At 47.0% G+C, this 24,933-nt stretch overlaps 1 protein-coding gene across 2 annotated transcripts in view; it reads right to left on the bottom strand.

Annotated features, from left to right (window-relative positions):
- Window positions 1-24,933, bottom strand: part of cm (AP-3 complex subunit carmine) — an 85,062-nt gene that overhangs the window by 8,415 nt on the left and 51,714 nt on the right. The window contains exons 10-11 of one of the 2 annotated variants that reach the window (XM_084586359.1): window positions 12,664-12,714; window positions 9,250-9,318 (exon numbers count right to left, since the gene is read on the bottom strand). In XM_084586359.1, the coding sequence (XP_084442485.1) occupies window positions 9,250-9,318; window positions 12,664-12,714 (120 nt within the window). Of the gene's footprint in view, window positions 1-9,249; window positions 9,319-12,663; window positions 12,715-15,637; window positions 15,746-24,933 lie in introns of those variants that run through there. The other variant, XM_084586360.1, reaches the window with a different exon arrangement.

A 24,933-nucleotide genomic window follows, 5' to 3' on the forward strand; every position in this document is an offset into this window, starting at 1 on the left:
AGAATCATCAAATCTTCAAGCTGGGCGGGACACCGGCGTGGTTTAAAAAAAAAATGTTCGCCGCTGGGGGGAAGCAGCGCGACGAAAGTTTTGCTTGTGCCGCAATGAGAAAGACTTTCACAGGACCGAAGAAAGGCCCCCATCCTGAAGTGGAGTCAGCACTGACAGAGTTTGTCAAGTTCAGCTCATCAGAGTCAGCAAGGCCGAGTTCGTCGCGCCTGACAAGCTCGCGACGAGCGCGAGCTTACACCAACAGGTTATGTAAAGCGCGCATCACTGGTAGTCGTGGCCAGTTGGATTTCTGCAGCCTGGGATGATATCACGGAAAGCCTGGTTGAGCACATTCCACAAGTGTTGCATTTCCAATGCACTTGATGGCACCGAAGACTGTGCACTCTACAAGGAGCCCAGCAATAAAGTGATGACGACGACTGAGCAGGATAATGTAAATAAATTTCGTTTGCGTACTGCACTCCTTGTTCTCAGTTGTTTTTTCAGTCAGCCTATAATCGAGGTAAGTTCTTTTTTTTTTCTGCCGACTATAACTTTCGGGTCTCGGCTTAGAATCGTGGCCGGCCTAGATTCGAGTAAATACGGTATATGTGCGGCCCAGTACAATGCTGCATAAAGTGCCATTGAGTTTAAATTTCTAAATCTGTTCTAATAACTTAATCTGCTTCAACAGGCAGCTCTTTGTAATATATTTAATCCTAGATATATTGAACCCGGATATTTTGGATTCTGGTTATGTAGAACTAACAGATTGTCCTCTTGAAAATCCTATGCAAAAGAATAGAAAAGTTGCATCGTAGACCAGGGTGGAAGCTTGGGCGAGTTGGTGACGGTTTTCTTGCAACATAGTGCTAAACAGACAAGGACACAGCGAGACACACGGGACGGCAAGTTAGCGCCCGTCCCGTGTGTCTCGCTGTGTCCTTGTCTGTTTAGCGCTATGTTGCAAGAAAATTGCATCGTAGACTGTACTCCAATTTCACCACTTGTTTGGTATAACTCCACCATGCACAGGGGAACATTTGGTTTGATTTATGGGGTTTAACGTCCAAAAGTGACTCGAGCTATGAGAGACAGTGTAGTGGAGGGCTCCGCAAATTTTGACCACCACTGGCATTGCACAGCACATGGGAGTCTAGCTTTCTGTCTCAATTGAAAAGTGGCTACCATGGCCAGGAATCGATCCCGCATTCTTGGGCACAGCAGTCGAGTGCCGTGATCACTGCACCACCACGGCAGCGCGCACAGGAAAGTGCACCATCCTCAAAGCTGATCGCATCACCCCCGGTTGTCTGTCGCATGACGTTTGCAAACCCTATGTGGACCCAGCGCCACACCTTGGAAAGTACGTTTTCCCCAAAGGCTCACGCATCCACCATGGTCACTTGGCGCGCGGCATCACGTGATGTTTTGAAGCCATGTCTGGAAGGAATGCGAGAGAACCAGTTTGGCAACGGCCGGTCTAGAGTGGCGCCCCCTTTTCCCCAGGGGCTCAGGCATCTGCTGTGATGGTTTGATGTGCGGCACCATGTGACGTTTGCGAACTATGTGCATGAAGGAATGAGAGAGAGCCAGTTTGGCAACAGCCGGTATGGAACACACAGTCAATGCAGCTATGACGTGAAAGAGCGAAGCGCAAGAATGTACGCATTCTTTTCTTCCTTCATGAGTGTGCCGAATGTGTGCAGGAGAATGAAGGAAGAAAAACTTCTGCCGACCATTCTTTCTCCACTTCTTCCCTCTTTCTTCTCTTATCTTTCTTTGCAGCAGCAAGTACTACGCATGCGTTGTTAAAGCGAGCTTGGCACATAGAAGACAGAATGTTGGCCGCTTTCTCCAGTGTGCATTATGCCCCTGCCCCTATCACGGCGTGATAAACAGAGCCGAGGAAGCCACCACCGGCACTCCTGTCAAGGGCATTGGCACTCTGCCACATTTGCCTCCCATTGCCCCTAACACCACTGAATCTAAAACACGTCATGATGTTATCGCCCGCATCACACTAGTGCACTGTGACGATCTGAGAGTGAAGACCCAACTGGAGTTATGCTTTTTGAGGAAAGTGAGATACCTTCTGAGACGACAGGTTCCGCAGAAGCCGCGAGGCAACTGCCAAACCAGAAGTTTCATTCATGAACCCATCGCCTGCAGGTGAAAAAGCGCAGGATTCTAGCGGCATGTTAGAGTCCATCCTGTCTGAGTGCCCATATCATCGAGGGAAAGACTAATCAAATAACAGCGAGCACGAAAGCTTGGATGGAGCTGAAGCGGAGGACGGCACTGTCACTGAAATTCAGCAAATGGTTTCGAGTCAAGGCTCAGCTACCAAGGAGGTTATTCCCGCTGAGGAAAACGTGAAAAACTTTGAGAGAGATGACGATACAGGGCAACATTTGAAGCAGTGAAGAAGAGAGCAATTTGACAACTGTGCTGCCATGAAAGAAAAAACTGCAGGACAGAGCGAGTAATTAAAAGTGAGGAGGATGAGTGTCCAGTGAGTAATAAGCCCTGCTCTAAAGGTGTATGACAAAAGGTCGTAAAGAGACAGACTAAAACTGAACAGATTGGAGAATGAAGATTGGTTTAATTTGTGAAGTTTGAACGTCCCAAAGCGACCCAGGTCAAGACAGACAGCACAGTGGAGGACTCAAAATTTCAACCACCTGAGGTTCTGTAATGTGCACTGACATCACACAGCATATGGGCGCCTTGCTTTTCACCTCCATCAAAAAGTGGCTGCCGTGGCTTGGATTTGATCCTGCATCCTTGGGTTCAATAGTCGAGCATTCTAACGACCGAGCCACCACGGCGGGGCAGAGAACAAAGATGTTCTCAATCAGATGCTTCATCAAGAGAGAAAAACATGATGATGCAATTGCAATTAGATTGGGCACGCCTCGAAGACCTAGGAAGAAATTGAAAACACAAAGAGGGTTATTTAATGCTGCCAATACAGGTGAAGCCAAGCGAGGCAAGCCCATAGGAAAGGTGAAGAAGGAGAGAAACATAAAAAATCTGCCTCATCAGAGCAAGTCCAATGGGACAGATATCATGGAAAGGTCAGGAAGAAAGTCACAAAAAAAGAGTAGAAATCCCCCCCCCCCCCCCCTCCAAAAAAAACAAACACACACGAAATGCTGTGTTTCAAGAAACCCGAGTCAAAGAAGAAAAAAAAAGAAACTTGCGACAGGAAGAGGAGTCAAAGTCGAGAGCAGAAGAGAATAAAAAGCGAGGCACAAAACTGGATGCAAACAAACATGTTTCAAGGTGATAGCACAAGCATAGTGCAGAAATATAGGCGAGAGTATGCCATGCATTTACGCGGCTCTCATTTGCAAAATTGTGTTCGTGTTGCTGATGATGTGTCGTGTTATGAAGCACGTGTATATACAACGGTCAAATCTGGTGTATGTGAACTGCATGGTACTGATGTACAGTTGAACCTTGATATATCAACCTCAGTATAACAAAGTTCGCAATGCAAAAAACTTCTTCGTTTCAGTTTCTTGCTTCCACTGAAATACACATTTTTTCCCCCTCGATTTATTAATAAACTAGTTTCATGCCAAAGTTTTGGTACATGTTTTTGCGAGCACAGAAAGCAAATTTCGGCAAACTCTACAGCCTGGAAACCAAATTTCTTTTTTTTTTTTTCATCGCAAAAGCGTGCAGCATGTTTATAAAGCGACAACATTAAGGAAACAGGAAAATTTTCCCTCTCTGCAAAGCCCCATCTGCCCAGATGCTCAAATAAAACATGTGATGTTTTGGCATCTGGAATAAGTGTGTTCAGATGTTCAAATATCGCATGTGACATTTCAATGCCCGGAATGACGTTCCGATTAGAACAGTGCTGTCTAGAGCATCTATTTTATTCGCGGGCATGAAAAGATACACTGAGACAGTTATTTCATTCTTTTCTAATCATTGCGCTCACACAGTGCTTAAGATAAGCCCCTCTTGCCCCGCTGCTATGGAAGGTGGTTATGAGCACTCGACTGCTGATCCCGAGGGCACAGATTCTATCCCAGCCAGGGAGGATGATTTCTTTTGGAAGCTAAACACAAGGTGCCAGTGTGCTGCACCCATGACTTGAAATTTCAGCAGTTCTCCACTATGACATCCTCCATAGCTGGTGTTATGTAGCTTGGGACAAACGACATAAACAAACTTAGGCCCATCTCATCGCAATGCTATCGGCATCGTGAAGTGCAGACACAGTCGACAGCCGTAAATCAAGTCCGGTGCGCATCTCAATGGTTCCTATGATCAATATTTCTAAAAACGTACTCCACAGTCTACAAAGTTACCGTATACACGCGTGTAATGGCCGCACGCATGTAATGGCCGCACCCCGAACTTTAGAAAGAAAATTGGGAAAAAAAAACTTTTAAAAAATTTCCCGAGTAAAAGCCGCACCATGAGTTTCAGAAAGTTGGGCAGTGCCGTCTACTGTGCGGTGCAAGAAATACGGAACGTTTTGTGGTTACTGCCGCCAGGTGGGGCCCAAAAATCAAGTGAAAGCCAAAATGAAGCGTAAGGTTAGAAGTAGAATTGCCAATAAGAATTAAGAACAAAATATTTGAGGAAAAAAAAAGTCGAGCATGAGGGCAGCGGCCACCACCTCCGTTACAAAGGGGGCGCTCCTAGCCGCAGCGATGCCCGCCCGTTACAAAGGGTGAGGCCAGCAAATCCAATCCAATCCAATCCAAGTCTGTTCGCTCCTCCGTTTTACAGCCATTTCCTCGATCGCCCGTAGCATATCACGTGCGATCTCGCGATCGGAACGCATCGCTGCCCTGATTTGTTCTGCGCTCGTGAGCTGAAGATTTTCACCGTGCGTACAGTGAGTGGATGGCAACGGCCCTCCACCAGAAGACTCCAACTAGCCGACTGAAACGGGCATCGCTTGTGGCCGTTTGCCACTGGATACTCGAAGTGTGGGCCACGGTTTTGTTTGAGACTGTGGAAAAAAAGTTTCAAGGTGACAGGGATATAAAACAGGCTGGACGGTACGGAGGATGGCCTCATCTGGGACAAGGACGAGCCTGAAGTCCCGATGAGTTCGGAGGAGGACGACGACGAGGAGTGATGTTTTGGACACGGGACGAGCCTGAAATCCCGACGAGTTTAGCGGAGGAGGACGAGGACTTTTTTAACAATAATAAAGGCAGGTACCACCGCAAATAATTTTTTTCGCTGTCTTTTTTTCTCATGTAATCGCCGCACCCCCTGATTTTCACCCCAATCTCGGAAAAAAAAAAGTGCGGCCATTACACGCGTGTATACGGTATATGAACCAAACCAAACCAGCAGTGCTATTTTGTGTGGCAACCTGCTCACCTTGCTGCTTGCACACGTTATTCCTATCAGCCCGTGACGGGCGGCACAGTTGCTTGACGCCATTAATGCAGTTCCGCAGCAGCACTTGGTTTCGTATTCTGTGAAAGTGCCCACTCAGTGGCAGTCTGTGCGTTGCTCGTGATAATTTTCAGTGATGGCATTTACACCTCCAGCCATCAATAAAGACAAAAATCCATTATTTGGTAAAAAAATACTTCGACAGTTATATCTATATGCACAGCGGCAGTGAAGAGCTGCTCAGCTCCGCAGAAAACCTGGGATATGAGATTTCGAGTTAATGAAACTTTATTGCACTACTCTCTCCAGTTCTTTTGTTTGGTGTTTCTTCTAAAATTGCCTGTATAGCCTCACAAATGCACATAGGTGGTACAGCAACGTTAAGGGATATGGGATGTCATTTGCAACACTGAAAGAGGAAAAAAAGAACCTCGATGAAACTAAGTCAGTCCACAATATAACGAAGCTTTTTTTTCCCGGTGGTAACTACAACTTCCTTATATTGAGGTTCAACTGTATGCATTTTGGCATTTGCCATTGGAGATTGTGAAACTCATGCCATTCATGTGTGTTCCTGCATTTGTTCCTTTAAAATTGTGAGCGCATCATGCACACACGATGTTCTGTACGTCTGAGAACGTTGTAGGACAAAAGGAGAGGCGGTGTAATGAAATCAGCGCATGCTTTTATTAAGTTAGTGCAGTGCTAAGGAAGCATGCATGCGGCGTCGCACTGGCTGTTCAAGAAAAGGAAAAAAAACTCCTCATATATTGCTTGGACGCAGAGGCCCCATCACCACTCCCTCCTTGACTTCATTAAATTGACTAACCTTTTATCATTTATTTAACAATTGTCTTTTCTTTCTTAACTCCCTTCATGTCTTGAGACAATGTTCCTTTTCTTTCTTAACTCCCTTTATTGCCATGAGACAATGTTCATTTTCTTTCTTAAAGGGACACTGCAGCTGTTTTCAAATGTGCTAATACCCTAGATTTTTAAAGCAGATTAATTGTTGATCATGGCTGTAGAGTTAATTTTTCGATTATGCATAAAACATCTGCGCAATAGCAGACTGAAAGCATGCAATTCAAATACCTGGCGCCTCGTGTGACTGCTACAGAGGAGGAAAGCAGAGAGAAGCCTTGCTTCTCCTTCTGTTGTGATGTCACTTTGAGAAGCTGGAGGCATCCAGAGCCAACCGAGGGAGACTATTAAAGTCTCATTTGTATGTGAGCAGTTGTGTTTAGCGTTGACTGCAATCTGTTCACAGAGTGCAATCGTGCGATGGGACGGGCAGACAGCACTGGCACATGGTTTTACTCGTGTCTTTTTTTTTTCGTTTTCGCAAAGGTACGCGCAATGGCTTCTGTACTAAACATCGGACAACTCATCAGCAGCACGCAATAATAATCCTTTGCGAACCAGCAGATGATTAAGAAGAGCCCACTTTTGTGTCGCAGCTAGGTTGTGATGGCTTTGTGAGATCTTTTCCAGAATGGAACGTGCCTGATATGTTCATGGAACTCCTACGGGAGCGTTATTAGAAGATAAGGCGCATACCACTCAGCTGAGTATGGGTGCATATGGAGCGCACTGAGTGAGGTTCCCTTCGATGTGTCCGGGCACGCAATCATTGAAGTTGTTTGTATATGGCCTCGTGACCTTGCACCTGTTGCTGCCTCGTCATTTCACACAGTCTTGTCTTGTTTGGGGAAGCAAATTAAATTAAAAATGAAAACAACCAGGCTCTTGTAAGAAAACATATTTCAGAACATGGTTTTCTCACGAAGGTAAGGGCACGGCAGAGCTGCAGTTTGGCTTTCAACATACGTCAGCCGTCAATTCATTAAACTTATATTGTGACTGTACGATAAAAGGGAAAGGTTCTCTAAGTCTGTTAAATGTACCGTGACTCAAGCGGCATTCTGCGCATATTGACTTGGTCTCCAGAACAACAGCTTTGTCACTGCCTTGCATGCATCGTAGAGCTCTGCAGCCGCGCTTCACTCACTCTTCATTTGCCTGGTGGCAGCTGTGTACTGCTTTCCCCTTTCTATAAAATTCTCCGTTTTCCTAAAGTATGACGCCTGGCACGCAAACCAGGATTTGGTATGCCACGCCTTGGCCCCTTTTTTCACAATAACTTTTCAGCCAGGGTGGGAGGCCTGAGATGGAGGAAGTGGGCTACTTCATTGTTCGCTGCCCTTCCTTCCCAGGAATATGCGCGCCGAGGTTTCTCTGAAGGCCATGCAGTTTCTGCTAATAATGACACACACTACTTTTCAAAATGCCTTACTCTAACCAAACCAAGTTTTCATGCAAAACCTACGCTCTCCACAATGGAGGAACTGCATCGTTTGTGGGCGCATCTGGTGCGGATACATGCGGTGAAAAACCCGATGGTCATTTTAGTGGAAATGGCATGCCACAATGACTTTCACAAAGCCGAAGGGAGCTGCGATCAGCACGCAGTGCAGCGAAGAAGCTGCATAGGCAGCTTCCCCAGCCCTCAAACATCGTCACGCGATGTATTGGCCAATCACAAGGAGCGGCGCGACCCGCGGTGAGCCCCATTGCGCGGGCTACGCATTTCCGCTGAAAAAGAGTGTATTTCTGTTTTTTTTCTGCCCAACTTCAATCTGATGATCAAGTTCGCAGCATGAAAAACTGTGGGTGTCTGCTGAAAACACTGTTCCGCACTGCCTCATTAACTCTCTTATGCCTTTATGACAATGTTAAAAAAAAAAAAAAATCCTCTTTATGAGTAGAGAGCGTGTAATCTGGCATGCACTGGGTGTAACACTTTTTACCTCACTCAGAAGTGGCGACGACCGTGCAGCAGAGATGCCACTGGCACTCTCCAGAAATTTCTGCCATGTCTAATCAATGACGACACATGTTCCGGCATGAGAGGGAGAGAAAAACTGCAGCAAACGCTATGCGTATGCACGTGCCTGTCTAGGCATACTGTAAGAAACAGATGCGGCATGCACTATAGATCAAGACTGTGTTGTGTCGACAATCAGCTCGCACTGATCTTAACTTAACAAATGCTTCTGCCCTACTTTTGGGGTCAACCCATTGTTTGACAAGCGACAGATCAGGGAGGGAGACACGCCAGTTTTCAAGATGACCACAGCATGACTCTTCAGAGGCGTCGGTCTGCTACAATGCCTGGTGAACAATTTGGTTGCTATTTGTTTTCGTCTCTCTGTCTTGTTAAACTCCTCTGTTTGTATTAGAGCCTTTTTAGCTTGCATGCTTTGCACTGCTTTTTGTGAACTTCATGCATTTGTTTGAATTATAAGTGTGAAATTCCTTCCTCTGTATCGTCTCTTGGTGTATAAAGTTTGTTTCGTTTGTTAACTCTAACTCCGACCCTTTCTCTGCCTTGCAACTGGCGAAAGCTGGGCACCAAATGGTTACCCCCTTCTGTCAGCACAGGTAGCTGACTTCCGGCTGAGCTTGTCACGCAAGTCGTGGTCATCTCCTTTGAGACCAGAACAGCTACCTCCACACGCTCTAAGGTCGTCTGGGAGTGTGCATAACAATGAGTGGTGCATCATTAATAAATTATAATTATTAATGGGTGACATGTACTTGTGCACAAGATTTTCAAGGCATGTTCTGACCACCTCAAAAATTTACAATTTACAAGCTCTATTTTAGAAAGCACCAGGGGCGAAACATGAGTCCGAGAGATCTTGGCTATTTGAACCAATGCAGAACATAATAAACGGCAATTACAATATTACCAACACTCAACAGTGGGGTGCATTTGAATTCCACAGCTCCCCACGTAGAGAGCAGAGGTCACGGCATGTTTGTGAAACATCCCACTAGATAAGAAAAGAGCCTGAAGGCAGGCTACCTCACCTCTCCATACATGTCCAACCGATTCACCTTGAGGCCAGACACCGCTAAGGGGTTGATAGTAAAACGCACCTGCAATACAACAACATTATTAGCACTGTCCTGTATGTCCCTGCACAATTAGAAATGCTCATGCCCAGGTACCTGCTGCCTTGAAGAAATGGCCAAACCTTCCACAGCAGTTGTACGCTCCACAAAAGAGTAAATCCTTGCTGACTTGAACTCAAACCTCCCAAAACGTTACTGACGATAAAATTTTCACGTCAAGCAATAAATTCGAATTGGTAACACATTCTTTGTTAACTGCTTGCAACGAACGGTTGTTGTGATGAAATGTGCATTTCTCAAAATCTGGGCTGAAAGGAGCTAAAACAAAAAGCATGAATATAAAGACAAAGAGGAGACAAGAGAAGCATTTGCTACACAGCGGCATCATTTGATGCCCTGCAGAAGTGGTGGAAACTGCTGCGTCAGCAATGTCATCATGCGTCCAAAGGCTATGCTTTTCTGGTTTAGTTTCTTGCTGCTGTTATGGCCGGGTGGTGCTTGCTTTATGCAGTGGAACTTGCACTCCACATGAAAAATGAAAAGCTAAAACTTTAAAATCAATCAAAGACGAAAATTTTACCATACAATTATCACAAAAGGATCATTTGCTGCAAAATTCTTATTCGTTTCTGCGACTGTGGAAACGAGGACTTGATGCACAGCCATCAACATGCCTGTCTAGAGCACTGGAACACCACCGACCTGTCGCACAAGAAAATAGAAATTTTTCAGCAGATGTTTGATTGCAGAAGGAATTGTGGCGCTATACCGAAGGCATGTAGGTATGCTATTTGCCCTGAAAACCGCACTACATCAATAACGGAGCAGCAGAGCCTTACTTAGCTTTCCTTGTTCTGCAGCAAGTCACTCCAGTACTGTAGACAGGTGTGCTGATGATTGTAGAGTACTGTCATTACACTGGACTCGCGTGAGTACCTGTCAAGGCCGCCTGACAAAGCATTTGAACACAACTACAAGCTCAGCTCACAAAGGCCGACTATACAAGTGGTCGGCCAGAAGCTGACCGGCGAAAGCTCGTGGCCCAAGTCTGTTCAAGTAGATACAAGACTCAAGTGATTTTGAAAAGTGGTAGAGGCCAATAGTCAAATCAGTTTCGCAAACTTTCTACACTGAGTTTGTTGGCATAGCTTCTCACTACGCAAATTTTGGCTCTTTGCAGTAGCACGTCAACCACACAAACATTGCTTCTGCTGTAGGCTTGAGGTACCATCAAAAAGTTTCCAGCCTGCCCTTATGACAGCTGACAAGACAGTAGGAGGCTCTTTTGCCATGATGTCCGTCACAGTGGCATTGTCCCAGCAAGTCTAGTAATTTAGAGGTCCAATTGTTTTAGGCTGTTCATTTTTCGTTAATAAAATTATTTGCTGTTTTAACTAGGACTACCCAAGCACGGAAGTTGAAATGGTCGCAGGCTATTGCTGCAGGAGAAAACAGATGTCTTATTGGTTCCGGTAGTGCATAACAGCACGAACAATGCAATATCAACTAGCCCACTACCAAATTCTCAGGAACAGTGGCTACATTTCCTTCAGACTAAGTACGGCTAAGACTGAATGGACTCGAAGATTTGAGGTGCGGGAAGCCTTCTATATCAGTACAACCATTTGTAACGCCACTGTTAAGAGGTAAGAAAAACATAAGCACTGAGGGGTCGCACAACCAATCCTGCATGGCCAAGAAAAGAAATCGCTGTCATATAGCGGAGCGAGATCTGGCTCACAACAGAAACAGTGTCTGAATATCTTCACGGCAGGCATACCGGAAAATATGGCTGTGACAGAGAAGGCTCTTAATTGGGCTAGTCGGTCGCTGCATTCAGACATAGTGGCAAGCTGCACACAGAAAGTGGGGGAAAGGACACACGCTCCTGTTGCCCTACCTGCTGTGGGCACCTTCATGTCTGAGATTTCTGAGGGCTGCATGTTGTGAACAGTGCAAACACAATGCAAGTGTTTCTGTTAAAATTATGGCCTTAAAAAAACCAAACAGAAGTCCAATAATGAATACCGCTAAACCTGGTTATAACGAAATTATAAAACATCCGCAATTTTTTGTTACATCCAGGTTTTTCTTATATGCAGTTTTCATGTGAAGACTCAAAAGGACAATGCAGAACGGGAACCAGATTAAGAACTGATTGTAAGGGAAAACACTAGCAAGTGCTTGTAGTAAATCAAAATTATTTGAGGTTATAAAAGGAGTAAAATGTTTCACGATCGCGCTGACGTCGCGGCACAACTGTAGCTGCAGTCTCCCCATCTCTGGCGTGGCTTGTGCGATGTGCCGCAGGGAAAGGGTGTGAGGGAAGAATCAGTGGGGGAGAGCGCACGAGTTTGTACAACCAGCGAGCGAAGAGGCACCTGCGTCTACAAGCATGTTCCCGCTGGCCCACCACCATTGTGACCGTTGCGTTGCCCCAGGAAACCGACCCTGTGTCTCGTCGCCAGAGCGCAGTACTGCTCCTGCTTCCGACGCACGCGAGCCCGCGAGCAATCGCGTGGCAGTGATGGATGCACACTGCTCGCCCCATGTCTTTTATCTTTGTTCTGTTACTTTTTGCTGCTTTAAAGCATGAACTATTGTAATGTCAGGTTCCAAAAGCGAAAGCAGAGGAGGCTGCTGCGTTTGTCATGTAGATGCGCCGTCGGCACTGAAACGCGGCGCATTGTATTAACTGCGGTGGCTTGTTGCTATCGTCGACATTCCTCTCGCGTCAAACAGTGTTTTACCACCCTGAAACTTGCTGGGCTTTGCCAAATTTCCAGTAATTCAGCAATAGTTATAGTCAGCGCCGCGAGTTCTTTATATCAAGGTCAACCGCTGCGACATATTCGTTGCATGGAGTTTTCAAATGCACGCATTTCAATGGGGGTGGCATTGGGGAATTGAAAAACTTCGTAATAGCGAGGAATTCGCTACATGAAAGTTCATTACATACAGGTTTAACTGTATATACAAGCGCATACAAGTTTTGAAGAACTTAATTTCAATCAATGAAGGTTTTTGAAAAACAGCAGTGGCAGATGCACTGTTTAGCAGACTGCTTTCAGTTCACGTTGACAGCAGTACCCTTCTTTATAGTGAGCGTTTACCAGGTACAGAAACTCAAGTTACAGCCAGCTGATTGAGCACACACCTAGTATAAAATCATCTGTTTTCCACTGTTTTCCAACAAGAAGGAAATAAACTTAAAAAGATAAATCTGAAGTCAAATGGAAAGGTCGAAGTCTAGTGCACAGCTCTCTCTCTATTCAGTTAGACAGTACTTATAGCACCCACAGGCCAGCCACTTAAGGTTGGCAATGCAAATATCTACAGAATGGTTGCCATCCACCAGCTGGGGCTCACCGTGATCGTTGGATTGGCATCAGGGGGAGGCGCACCGGCTTGCAGAGCCATCTGGACATGCACAGACAGCACCGTGAATCACTACATGAACCCAGCTATGAAAAGCTTTGCAGAGGCACAAAGCATATGTAACCATTTTCGGCAGATTATGGTGGGGATGGCTGCAACTTCCATTTCTATACACAGGCTCAGGGGTGAAAAAAAAGAAGCTACCACACTTTTTTCTCTCCAAACGTCAAAAGCTTAGTAAGCGCCCTTAACTAAGACTAGAAAGTTGCATTGCATCCACATTTGCCAAAGGCCAGCACAACCTTAAAGTGTCCTTGATGCAAGGGCTAAAACAAACAAACAAACAAAAAAAAACCAACTGCATTTCAGGAACCATAGAAAGACAAACTCTTGACACTTCGGGGAGGTTATGCGTGGCACCTCGAGCAAGGCGAAGCAAAGGGGGACCACACATGGTGCACCTTCATGTGTCACTCCATGGGCACATGCGAGCGCCAAACATCTGGCGAGGGCAGACTGGAGCGCCGGAGCCATGCAAAGCACGAATGCAGAGATCAGCTTTGGCATACACGTCGAAGTGCAACGCAACTGGAGTTGGAGCTTTATGCTGCAGGCTCACAAGCATTTCACACAGACAACCATATCTGCTGACTCTTGACAAGAAGCAGAAAAAAAACCTGAGTACTTTTTATAGTGCACCACACGCAGAATAGAAAACTCACAGGCACAGTCAGTGTGAGGCTCAGTGGCTAGCCAAGAATGAGGCTTAAAGGCAGTAGCGACGAGATAAGGAGGCACCTGAATTCAACAGTGCGCCGCATTGGGGTCAAACGACAGGAACATGAAGGTCAAGAAAAAGAAGTACACTATGGGAATAAAATCTAGTGCCCATTGCGTTGACAGCAGGCATTTCCGTCATGTTCAGGGATTCCGGAAACCACAGTATTAGTACGGGATTAGCAACGCACAAGTTAGCATCTATCGTCATACAAGGTGCCCAAATGCTTCTCTGTACGTTGCTGTACACAAAACCTCATTAAAAATAGCGAGGGAAGCAGGATGGGGCTGCTAGCTTCGTGCACAACTTTTTATTTCTCGCCAGGAGTATCATGTGACGCTGGCCACGGGAAGCAGCTTGTGAATGTTGAGTGCTTCTCGAGGGGTAATAATTAGATTGCACATGGTCAGATTGTGGAAAAAGGTCCAAAAATGATCTATTTTCTTATCTTATATTTGCCGAGGAGTACTGCTGTCTACTAGCAGTTACAGCGAGCACACTGCGTGGGTCAGCTACTAATTTCTCAGGCGGAATTAGCTTTGCGTCTGCTGCTTTGCTTCATAGGTCCTTTTTTTTATCCTTTACGTCAGATTTGCTTTTGTGTAAATCTTATGCATTCTGTCATTTACGAAATGCCACAGGCGAATGCATCCACGACGGATTTTCACATAGCCCCACTGTCACTAAATAGCACATGTGGTAGGCCGCGTAAAATGGTCATTTACTGCTCATGGTTGCCCCGCCACAGTGGTACAGTGGTAAGATGCCCGACCACTCTGCCAGAGTTCCTGGGTTCGCTCCCGACTGCCGGCAGCTGTGCTTCGATAGAGTGAAATGAAGAGGCGTCTGTGTGCTGTGCGATGTCAGTGCACATTAAAGATGCCCAGGTGGTCGAAATTACTCCGTAGACCTCCACTACCGGCTCCTCTTTCTCTTTCCACTTTCACTCCCTTTCCTTCCTCCCTCCCTCTATGGAGCGGTTAAGGTGTCCACAGAAGTGTGACAGATACTGCGCCTTTTCTTTTCTGTAAACCAATTATTATTAATTATTACTGCTCATAGCTGGCTGTTTGGTTTTCGCCTACTTAGGTAGCAAAGATTGAATTTTCCAAGCGGAATTGTCCAAGCAATGATGTGTACCCAGAGAACAGCATGGACAGTCATGGTAGGGCTGTCACTTTGCGGAGTACCTAGTACCGTGAGGTGCAGGAATACCAGCAGCAACACAAATTATCAGGTTCATTTTTAATCCGCCGAAGCTACACTAGAGCTATGAGGTGCGCATTAGTGAAGGGCTACAGACGAATTTTGACTACTCGGGGATCTTTAAGTGCGCCGAAATCTCTATACTGAGGCGTTTTTGCTTTTCACTTCATGAGAAAAAAAGGCCGCTGCGGGGACCGAGCCCATATCCTTTGGTTAAGCAGCACAATGTCTTTAGGCTGCCTTAAACACTAGAATCAGCAAGGTTCAGCAAGATGTGCTCATAATTGAGTGTGCGATTGTGATATGGCATCGTCCATGCAATTCGGGCGCAAACACCTCACTACAAACTCCATGATATGATTGTAGAGAAAAAAAGAAAACAAACGAACAGAGCCCACAAGTGAATAATAGCCAGAGTGACATTTCAAAATAAGAAATCTAGCCTAGAGCACTTCTTGGTCTCTAATGTGGGCAGAATGACAACCGTTGTGAATTTCTTCACTGACGGTGCCTCTCAGACTGTGTTTTCAAAGCATAATTTGTATCTGCAAAGTGGCTCGTGCGTGTGTGGGCATCACAGCAAGGTCCATGGATAGTTCATTGCTCATTTCAGCCTTAAACCTTAAAATAAAAGGATCACCAAGCTGAAAAACCCGTTCACGTGTTCTACACTAGACAATCTCGTGACTGCATTCCCCCAACATGGAACGGCTATAGCGCAAGAAATGCAAATGTGGCAAAGCAGCTAAGGCAGGAAGCAGCAACAACAACAATGTAACATTCAGCAGTAAAATTTATTATCATGAAAACAGCACGCCTATAGCTGAAAGCCTTAATTTCTATACTACGTACATAGTGGTCTAGAAACGATTCCTGAACACTGATCTGTGACCTTGTAGGACCAGGAGCATATCTGATGGACTTTATCTTTCTAGACTGAAGCAGTTACTCAAAGCACCAAATTTATCTCGGTTACCGCTCAGCATGACAGTACAATTAGCATTCATGGGACTTTCGGACTGTGACTTGCTTGTACTCACTGGTATGACGTGTGAGGTTCAATGTCCTGAAGTTGCTTGCAGGCTTACGCTGTAATGAAGGATTTCAGACTTGTTTTTGATGATCTAAAGTCCTCGAAAAAACAACCACTGACCAAAACATGTCATGAGGCTATGATGGAAATGAAAAGACCTTGCTTCATGATGTAAGGACAGAGCATTCCAATATTCAAAACCCAAGGATTTATCATTTTGATTTAGCACTAAAATCACATAAAGTAGGGTGCCTCAATGCCTTTCGCCTCCGCTTTCAGGACCTTGTGCCGTTGTTTTCCCCTCCCGGCGGCATGTTAGGTCCCACTCGACAATTGCATGCAGCAAGCAATACTTGCGGCGGGGGCTCTCCACAGTTGTGCGGCGACTGAAATAATGCGAATGATCTGGAAAAAGATGGCATTTTTTTAATTTGCTCTCGGCAGTAATGTTCTTGCAGTTTCAAGAGGGATCTTTACATGATGCAGCGGTTGTAGTTGGCTTGGTAAATTCCGTACAAACCTACTGCATTTGTTGTTCGAACGCGAGGACTTTTCACAACGCCGCTATCGTGTTTCTCCAATGTGCCAACAGCGTGAAGGGTGATCTAGCTTACAAATGGAACTATCTTCGTGCATTTTAAACCCACTTTTCCATCATTCATTCAGATCCCTTCCCTAAAGTTCTTCTAGTCGCCTGAGTGAAAAAATATTTTGCAGACGGTTGGGTTTCCTTCGAATTGAGATGCTTGGTCGTGAATTGGTGGCACGATGGGTTGCAGGATGTTGCCTTTTCTTGTTTCTTTTCTTTTTGTAAATAACCTGGTGTACATGAACCAGACAGAATGCAGGCAGAGTTGAGTATTTGAGGAAAAAAGCTAGTTTTTAGAAGGAAATGCATGACTAGTTTTGTCCTCTTTTCTTCTTTTTGTCGAGTTCATGGCTAATGATGAAGAAAACTACTGAAGGCGACCGGGACACCAAGAAACCAGACAAAATAAGCCCTTGAATGTTACACTTTCTAAATGCTGTTGCCCCTGCCATGCTCAATTACTGCAGCTATCAGAAGAAACCAGGAGAACTTGCCGCTTATGTAGACTGTGCGGAACCATCCGTTCTCACTTTATAATCGTTGGACGAGGCAAATGTGCCGTATGGGATAGATGAAAAGCCAAGTTATAATCATAAAGCGCACAGAAAGAAAGTATCCAGGAAGGCGACAAACGAGCTTGCATCGCCGCTGAAGTCATTTAGATATGCAAGAAAAATAGAAAAATTTTAAGATTTCAGTGCAGACACGCATGCGTGACGAATTTTGCTCATGCCAATGGCCTGTGACTTCAGCAAAAAGGAAGGCATTTTTTTTTTACTTTCCATCATCTCTTTTATACTGATGCCTACTGGCATCATTGAAATAAACTTAGTGAGGTAGGGTGAAAAACTCGAAGGGAGCAGTTGGGGAGGGGTGGCAGTCTGCGTGCCTTTGTGAACCGCACAAGATGCGGCGACGAGAGCTTCAGATACACACTTCATAGCGAAAGCCCTTATTTAATGCAGCCATTTTACCGGGAAACGCCCTCTTCTTCAGGTTACTGAAAAAAGCCTCGGTAAATTTAGGTGTTGCCTAGCAGGTTAGATCCTCACCTCCCGTTGGAGACATCATTTCAGCTAAAAGTGCAAGTTTGCAGAGCGCTGGTTAAAACGAAGAAAATATGACAAACGAAGATATTTAAAACGACAAATTTGTGGGAACGTCTTTACCAACAATTTCCCACCTCGCCTGTGGCATGGCTCGACAGCTGCGAGAGCATAACACGTTTTCAAGCTATCAGGACATGCGACTCGGGTCTTGTGGACAAAACAGGAGACTTCTGGTAGCATTGTGCAGAAAGTGTAGCTCGGAACGAGGAGCTTCGTCTGTGTAGGCATGCTGGAGTGCGAAAAAAAGCGAAACATCGGCTGAAATTGCATTACACCTAGCCACAGACGACCATTGCACACATTTTATAAATAAAAGACTTATACAATATATTACTACTATTCGCACAGTCCAACATGTATGCTATGCACAGGATATCCAGAACGTTCCTTAAACTAGTCTGAAACTTTCTAGAGAGAGCTCCTGTCGTTATCTCAAAATGTTTTCAGAACAGCTTTCTTACGTACTATGTGATAAGCCGGGCCGGGAACATTACCCGGCCAAGAGTGAAGAGCAACACGCCATTCGAGGGCATAGCACACACTGACTAGCCCAGTCATGTGTGCCTTTTTATTTATCGACACAGACCGGCGCAGTGGAACCCCTCAGTGAACAAAACGTCACATCCCTCCCACCCTAAGTTAATAAAAAACCCCAACAACTATAAGGTGATTAGGTGTAAAAATGGCAGCACTTGAGTTATGGGATGTAGCACTGTACAGGCTGACGAACTCTCGTGCCCTGTCGGGAAGGCGTGATGACAGGTGTTTGACGAGGGGACAATGTGGACGATGTACCTCCTGCAGCCCTTGGCTGCCCTGGCTCCTCAGTGGAAACTCCCAGACAGGAGATTCCGGAACTCTGGCCTGACAAGTCAGGTGCCACAACCTGCTCTGCCGGCTTGGATATGTTAGGACTGGGCCCAGGAATGCCAGGGTCCGTGACTGTGCTGGATGGTTGATTATGCTCAACCTGGGGTAGCGGTTTTGCCTGCCGGAGATATCATGATGGCGCATCCAACGTCGTCCGTATGCCAGTTGGAGTTCCGATGAAAACGCTCCCTGAGCTGTGACTACAGCCGGTACCCATGCACATGCCAAGGTCCCATGCAGATCTTGGCCGAAAGTTTCTGGCAAATACCTCATCCCCAGGCAGTTCCTGAATCCGAGGTTTCGTTCGCTGGTCGTATCTAATCTTGTGCTTGAGCTTTTTGCTGTACAGTGGCCCTCAGATCCGGTCGAAGCAGATCCATTGCAGTCTTCATTTTTCTTCCGAGCAGTAGCTCTGCGGGACTGCATCCCGTGACTTCATGTGGGGTCGATCGATGAGTCAGCAAGAAGCGTGCGATTTGTGCCTGAAGGTCCCCAGGACCAGCCTTCTGCAACTTCCACTTTACGGTCTGAACGTCACGCTCTGCAGTGCCATTAGACGCTGGATGGTACGGCGGTACCAGCATCTGTCTCACCTCATTCTTCTTTAAGAATGTTGCACACATGTCACTAATAAATCAAAATGTCGGCTAACCCCTGGTTTGCGAACATGACTCTCAAGCATGTAATGGTGGCTTCCACAGATGGCGAGGAAACTGGGAACACCTCAATCCATTTAGAATATGCATCCACTGCAATAAAAAATAAGTGTTCCGGTATGGCCCAGCATAGTCCACATGAAGTCTTGACCAGGGTCTGTCCGGGAACTTCCAGGGCATGACGGGTATTGGCCGTGACGCTCGCTGCTGTTCCTGGCACGTGGGGCACCCCTGGACGACAGCAACAATATTAATGCGATAGCGTTAAGGGCCCCGTGTCGCAGAAAAGTCGGTGTCGTCGTCGGCGGCCGCTGTCCCGCGTCGTCTGGCGTTGGCCGTGAGCGAAAAATCCCAGAAGCATTAATAAATAAAAACGAGTAGGAAAAATCGCCGACCTGAGGAATCGAACGTGGGCCTCCGGGTGCGAGACGAGCACGCTAACCACTCCGCCACGCCAGCTAGATGGTTTGAAATAGACAAAGGCGCGTCTATTGATTGCGGTTTTGTCTTAGAAATGTCCCTTAGAGAAGTATATTGTGGTGTATAATAATAATTATGAGCATGTAAATTACAGAATTACAGAACACGCAGTTAAGTGAGTGGCAAATTACTTTTCCGCTGTACTTCCTCTTCGCTTGGCGTGCATGTAGCGCCATCATGCATGTGGCGCACGGATTAAGATAGTCAGGGCAGACAGGGCATGGCCTCCGAGATCTTCATCGCGCCGGCTCGGATCGGCAACGATGTTGCCGACGAACTACGACTGCAACTTGAGGCCCGCGCGTTTCAGCAAGGTGGCTGGTAGCGCTTCTACGTCCTGGAAGGATTAATAAATAAAAATGAGTAACTTTGGACAAGTTAACGAGTGTTGTATAATGTGAACTATGTCTTTGCGTCGCTCAAAAGCGCAACAAGCAAATGAGTAGACGGTGCAAACGGGGTGTGATAACGCTATCGCGTTCCATTCTTAGAGGCAAAGTTAGGCGTCCTCCAAATTTTGTTTTCATCCATTGCAGGCCACCATACATGGCTCCGTGCTACAGCTTTCATCTTGGATATCCCTGGATGGCCCTCATGAAGCAGCCTCAATACGTCGCCCTGGAGTGATGCAGGAATCAACACACGGTTGCCCCAGAGCACACAGTTCCCTTGCACACTCATCTCAGAAAACCGTGTTTCATAGGGTTTCCCCTCAAGTCCCATGTCCAGCTGGCGGCCAGTCCACAAGGCTTCTCTTACTCGTGAAACTACTGGATCCCGGCCAGAGGTGTCAGCAACAGCAGCTGACGACAGCACTCGTGGGTATACTCCTGCCAGCATGAAAGCGTCTGCAGGGCAGTCAACGGGAAACTCGGTTGTGGGAAGTGGCAGGCGACTCAGTCCATCCGCATGTGCTATGTGGCTACCAGACCTGTAGCTTAGTGCATATCGGTATCCAGACATCAGCAAGGACCACCGTATCACCCTGGGGGAGCAGGACTCAGGGACAGGTCTGTCTGCTAGGAGTAAAAGTAGTAGTGGCTTGTGGTCAGTGACGGCTTCGAACGGTCGACCCCACAAGTACTGTCTGGATTCTGTGACCCTAAACTAGAGCGCTAGCACTCCTTTGTCCAACTGGCTGTAGTTCCTTTCTGCAGCCACCAGACTTCGAGATGCAAAAGCAATGGGACGCTCCTCCCCCGAAGTCTCCCGCTGTGCCAAGACTGCCCCCAGCCCGTAAGGTGAGGCATCTATGATCAGCACAGTTGGTCTTGCAGGGTCAAAATGTGCTAAAAATCTTGCGGATGTAAGCAGCTCTTTGCTTTTCCAGAAAGCTTGCTCCTCCTCAGACGTCTAGCACCACCAGGCCCCTGCATTCAGCAAGTGGTTCAGAGGGTGCAACACACTAGACAGGTTTTGCATGAACTGTCTATAAAAGTTGATCAGGCCCAAGTAGCTCTGTAGCTCTTTCACATTCCGAGGCATTGGTGCTGAGAGCATGGCTTCGGTCTTGGTTAAGTTTTGTTGAAGACCGGCTGCACTGATGACGTGCCCCATATACTCCACCCTTGGTACCATGAACTCGCATTTAGATTTAGAAAGCTTCAGCTGCAGCCCGGTTCTCCTCAATCGCTCCAAGACTCGGCACACATTAGCCCAATGGTCGCTGCTGTTGGCGCCAGTCACCAGTATATCGTCAAAGTATACCGTAACATGGTCAGGACTGTGCAGAAGGTTCTCCATCTCGCGTTGAAATAAAGCCGATGCTGACGACACCCCGAACGGAAGTCGGGTGAACTGGTACAAACCCTTCAGGGTATTGATGAAAACAAATTTGTGAGCCTTCGTGCAGCTTAACCTGCTGGTATGCATCTCTCAGGTCGAGCTTTGTAAACATAGCCCCCCTGTTAGCCTTGCAAACAGCTCCTCGATGCGAGGGATTGGGTACAACTCAAGCACTGTCATCTTGAAGTCGCCGCACAGACAAACAACACAGCCATCCCCCTTAACTACGGGAACAATAAGCGCGGCCCATTCGGACGTCTTTACATGCCGGATGATTCCCTCCAGCTCCATCCTTTGAAACTCTTCAACAACTCTGTCTCGTAGTGCGAATGGGACGATCCGCGGCTTAAAAAATCTAGGCTTAGCTTCCTCTTGCACGGTAATTTGGGCGGTCACGCCTTCAAGGGTGCCCAGTCCCTCCGAAAATACTTCATAGAACTGACTCCCCATTTCTTCCACGGACGTCACCGCATTGACTGTTTCTGGCTTGCCGATTCCGAGCTGAAATTCCTTCACCGAACTTCTTCCGAACAGCGTTGGGCACGGGCCATTCACGACGAACAAAGGCAGCACACATTCACTCTCACTGAGCTTCACAGTTGCCATGAACTTGCCTACCACAGGCTTCGTGTCGCCGAAAACTCCTCGGAGCTGAACTACCGATGTCTTCAGTATTGCTGAGGGAAACAGCTGCGTAAACTTTCTCTCGCTGATAGTTGACACATTGGCGCCAGTATCAATCTCCATGCCCAAAGTCACCCCATTGATGGAAACTTCAACACACAATGGCTCTGACCATAGGTTGTACGCTCCCTCCTTCTCCAGCCTGAATTCAATTGCCGCCAACTCGTCGTACAGGTTGTGGACACAGGTTTTGATCCATTCCAGTACCTCGTTTTCACAGCCTGTGACGTGCTTGACTGGCATACTCTGGCCAGATGTCCTCTCTTCTCACATTTGAAGCAAACGGTGCTCACGTGACGACATTGGGTTGCCCGATGATTTCCCCCACAGCGGAAACAAGACCCACTTGCCTGGTGCTTGGTTTTCACAACATTCGCAGACTCCGCGGATTGTACTGGCGTCGCTTGGGGTAGCTGAGTACATACTGCACGGGAATCCCTCCGTGCAACCTCCATGGAAATTACGGCATTCTTTGCAGTCTCAAAATCCAAATCTGCCGTTTCCAGCAGCCGAGTCTGCATTGTGACATCATTGATTCTGCTCACGATTTGGTCCCGCAGCATCCGCTTACAAAACGACGCGAACTTGCAGTCATCGGCAAGCTTCTTTAGTGATGCGATGAAGTCGCTGATTGACTCTCCGTCCCGCCAGTGCCGAGAAAAAAACTTGAAACTGGCCACAACCTCTGATATCTTTGGCGAGTAGTGCTTGTTCAGAGTGTCGAAAATTGAAGCCAAGGTGGTGTCGGCAGGCTTCGTAGGGGCTAGCAGGCTCCACAGCGTTTCTGATCCACACAACGCCAGAAACAAAGCAGGCTTCTTCGTCTCAGCGATGTCATTCGCTGCGAACTACAGTTCCACCTGTTCACGATACTCGGTCCAGTCCGATGTACCCGCGTTGAACAGTTCCAGCTTCCCGACAGCAGACATAGCCGATCCAGGGGGGATAACGCGGATGTGACAGTGGTTTATCGCTCGTCGCCAGTTGTAATAAGCCGGGCCGGGAACATATTCCGGCCAAGAGTGAAGAGCAACATGCCAGTTGAGGGCATAGCACGCACTGACTGGCCCAGTCATGCGTGCCTTTTTATTTACCGAAGCAGACCGGCAAGGTGGCGCCCCTCAGTGAACAAAATGTCACAACTGACTACGTTTGTTCCACTACAAAAAGACATTCACGCTAAGTCCCAAAGAATCGAAATTTTGACTATCCAAGGTGAGCGAACTGCGACGGGGTATGCTATGCATATCGGAATGTAAAGACTGTTCTGAAGGCAAAAAGTTTCTGGGCAGATTACCAAAAAAAAAAAAAAATACAGAATTTAATGCAACTAACTGTTTCACAGCTACAACATTCTTTGATACCATCCTGCCTTGGTAGAATGGAAATTCGAAAAACTGAAGTTTTATCATCGAAACCGGCCGCTGCCTCACTGCGCTCAACACTTCCGAACGGGCTAGTGGGACCCAACATGCCATCGGAGAGAGCAGTGTCTCCACCCTGAAAGCGGAGGTGAAAGGCATCGAGGCACCCTGAAAGCTATCCAAAGTGCCATCTAGTGATGAAACTCTGCCATTATTGGTGTATCCCACAAGTTAACTATTGAGAAATGGCACCAGCAACGCGATAGCACGAGCGCCAAGGCCTCGTCCCTGTGCACGCGGGGAAAGCCAAGTCTTCCACTTCAAGGGAGTGCGAGGCCTAGCGCCCGCGAAGTTGCTGGCCTAAAGCGAGTGAGTATACGAAAATCACGTGGGTGGTTCAAGTTTTCCTGTACATATTTTTTCTTCTGTCTCCTTGCAATTCCGGGAGTCGCGGCTCGGCACAGAGCGTTCCGATACCGTCCGGGACGGTGAGCACCAACCGCAAATCTGCTTCGTGCAGTGAGCGGAGTAGGACCATGCCACCGAGCCGATGTCTCCTCACGGCTGTGTGCATGTGGCCCTTATACGGGTTGTTGCTGTATTTTTTTTTGAAGGCGGTCTTTGTCATAGTGGTTGTTAGGCCTAAGGCTTTCGTAGCTGCCTGCACCATGCCAAAAGAAACAACCGCCCAGACCATGGTGTGGTAAAGCGGAAGCACACTGCTGCCCGCTTGTTATATATATATTTTTTTTGGTATCCTCGCATGTAACTGAGCAGTTTCGTTCAACTCAAGGAAGGCCTTTGTTCACTTAACCCTTTCGGTGTCACGAACATACCGGAACGTTTTTGAGCATTCCTCTCACAGTGTCACTAACGTGCAGGTACATTCTCTATAGTCCATTCAAAACTTCGCGCCTCAGCGCGAAGCTGGCACGTGAAGCTGGCGTGCTTGGACTGGCGCTGTGTTGATATGTACAGTCGAACCCGGATATATCGAACTCGAAGGGGATTGCGAAATAGTTAGATATATCGATAATTCGATATAAAAAAAATCGGCTTGTGACGGCACTTACGATGCGAAAAAACGATACCGTATTTGTCGCCTAATCAACCCACTCGCATAATGAACCCACCCTCCACTTTTGCACCCGAGAATTTGAAAAATAAAAATGCGTTAAGGCCAGCTCGCTCACATGCAAGCGATTGAGCGATCTCAGCGACGAGTGGCAGCGACAGAGCGAAAAATTTCAAACTTGTTGGAACTGCGTCCCTCTTGCCGCTCGAGCAACCGCGACAGCTCAATACAAGGTTTCTGTGTCGCTGCGGCAGAAATCGCGAGCGTTTTCGCTTGCATGTCGATGGCGCGCGTCACTCCGTTTCGGTCGTCGCATCCACAGCTCATTTCTTGGCAGCGTGCCAAGATGCTGCGCAGCGATAACGTCGGGGCGCGTTTATCTTTTTATAGCTCCTGCGGTGGCGGGGAGCGAACTTGGCAGAGTGCCCGTGATGGCTTGATTGCACAAGCCTGGTTCGATTTATCACGCCGCGCTTGGGGCGGGCGTCATGATCGCAGCAGCAGACTGCGTGTTTCCGTTAATTCATACATGCAAAGATAAACGGCTCCCGCAAAAAAAAAAAAAAATAAATAAAAAAAAAAAGCCTGCCGCCTCTTAACGTCCGCAGCCGCCAATCTTACGCTACGTCGCG

Source organism: Amblyomma maculatum, unplaced genomic scaffold (assembly GCF_055883805.1).
Source record: "Amblyomma maculatum isolate TAMU_Amacu unplaced genomic scaffold, ASM5588380v1 scaffold_18, whole genome shotgun sequence".
NCBI lineage: Eukaryota > Metazoa > Arthropoda > Arachnida > Ixodida > Ixodidae > Amblyomma > Amblyomma maculatum.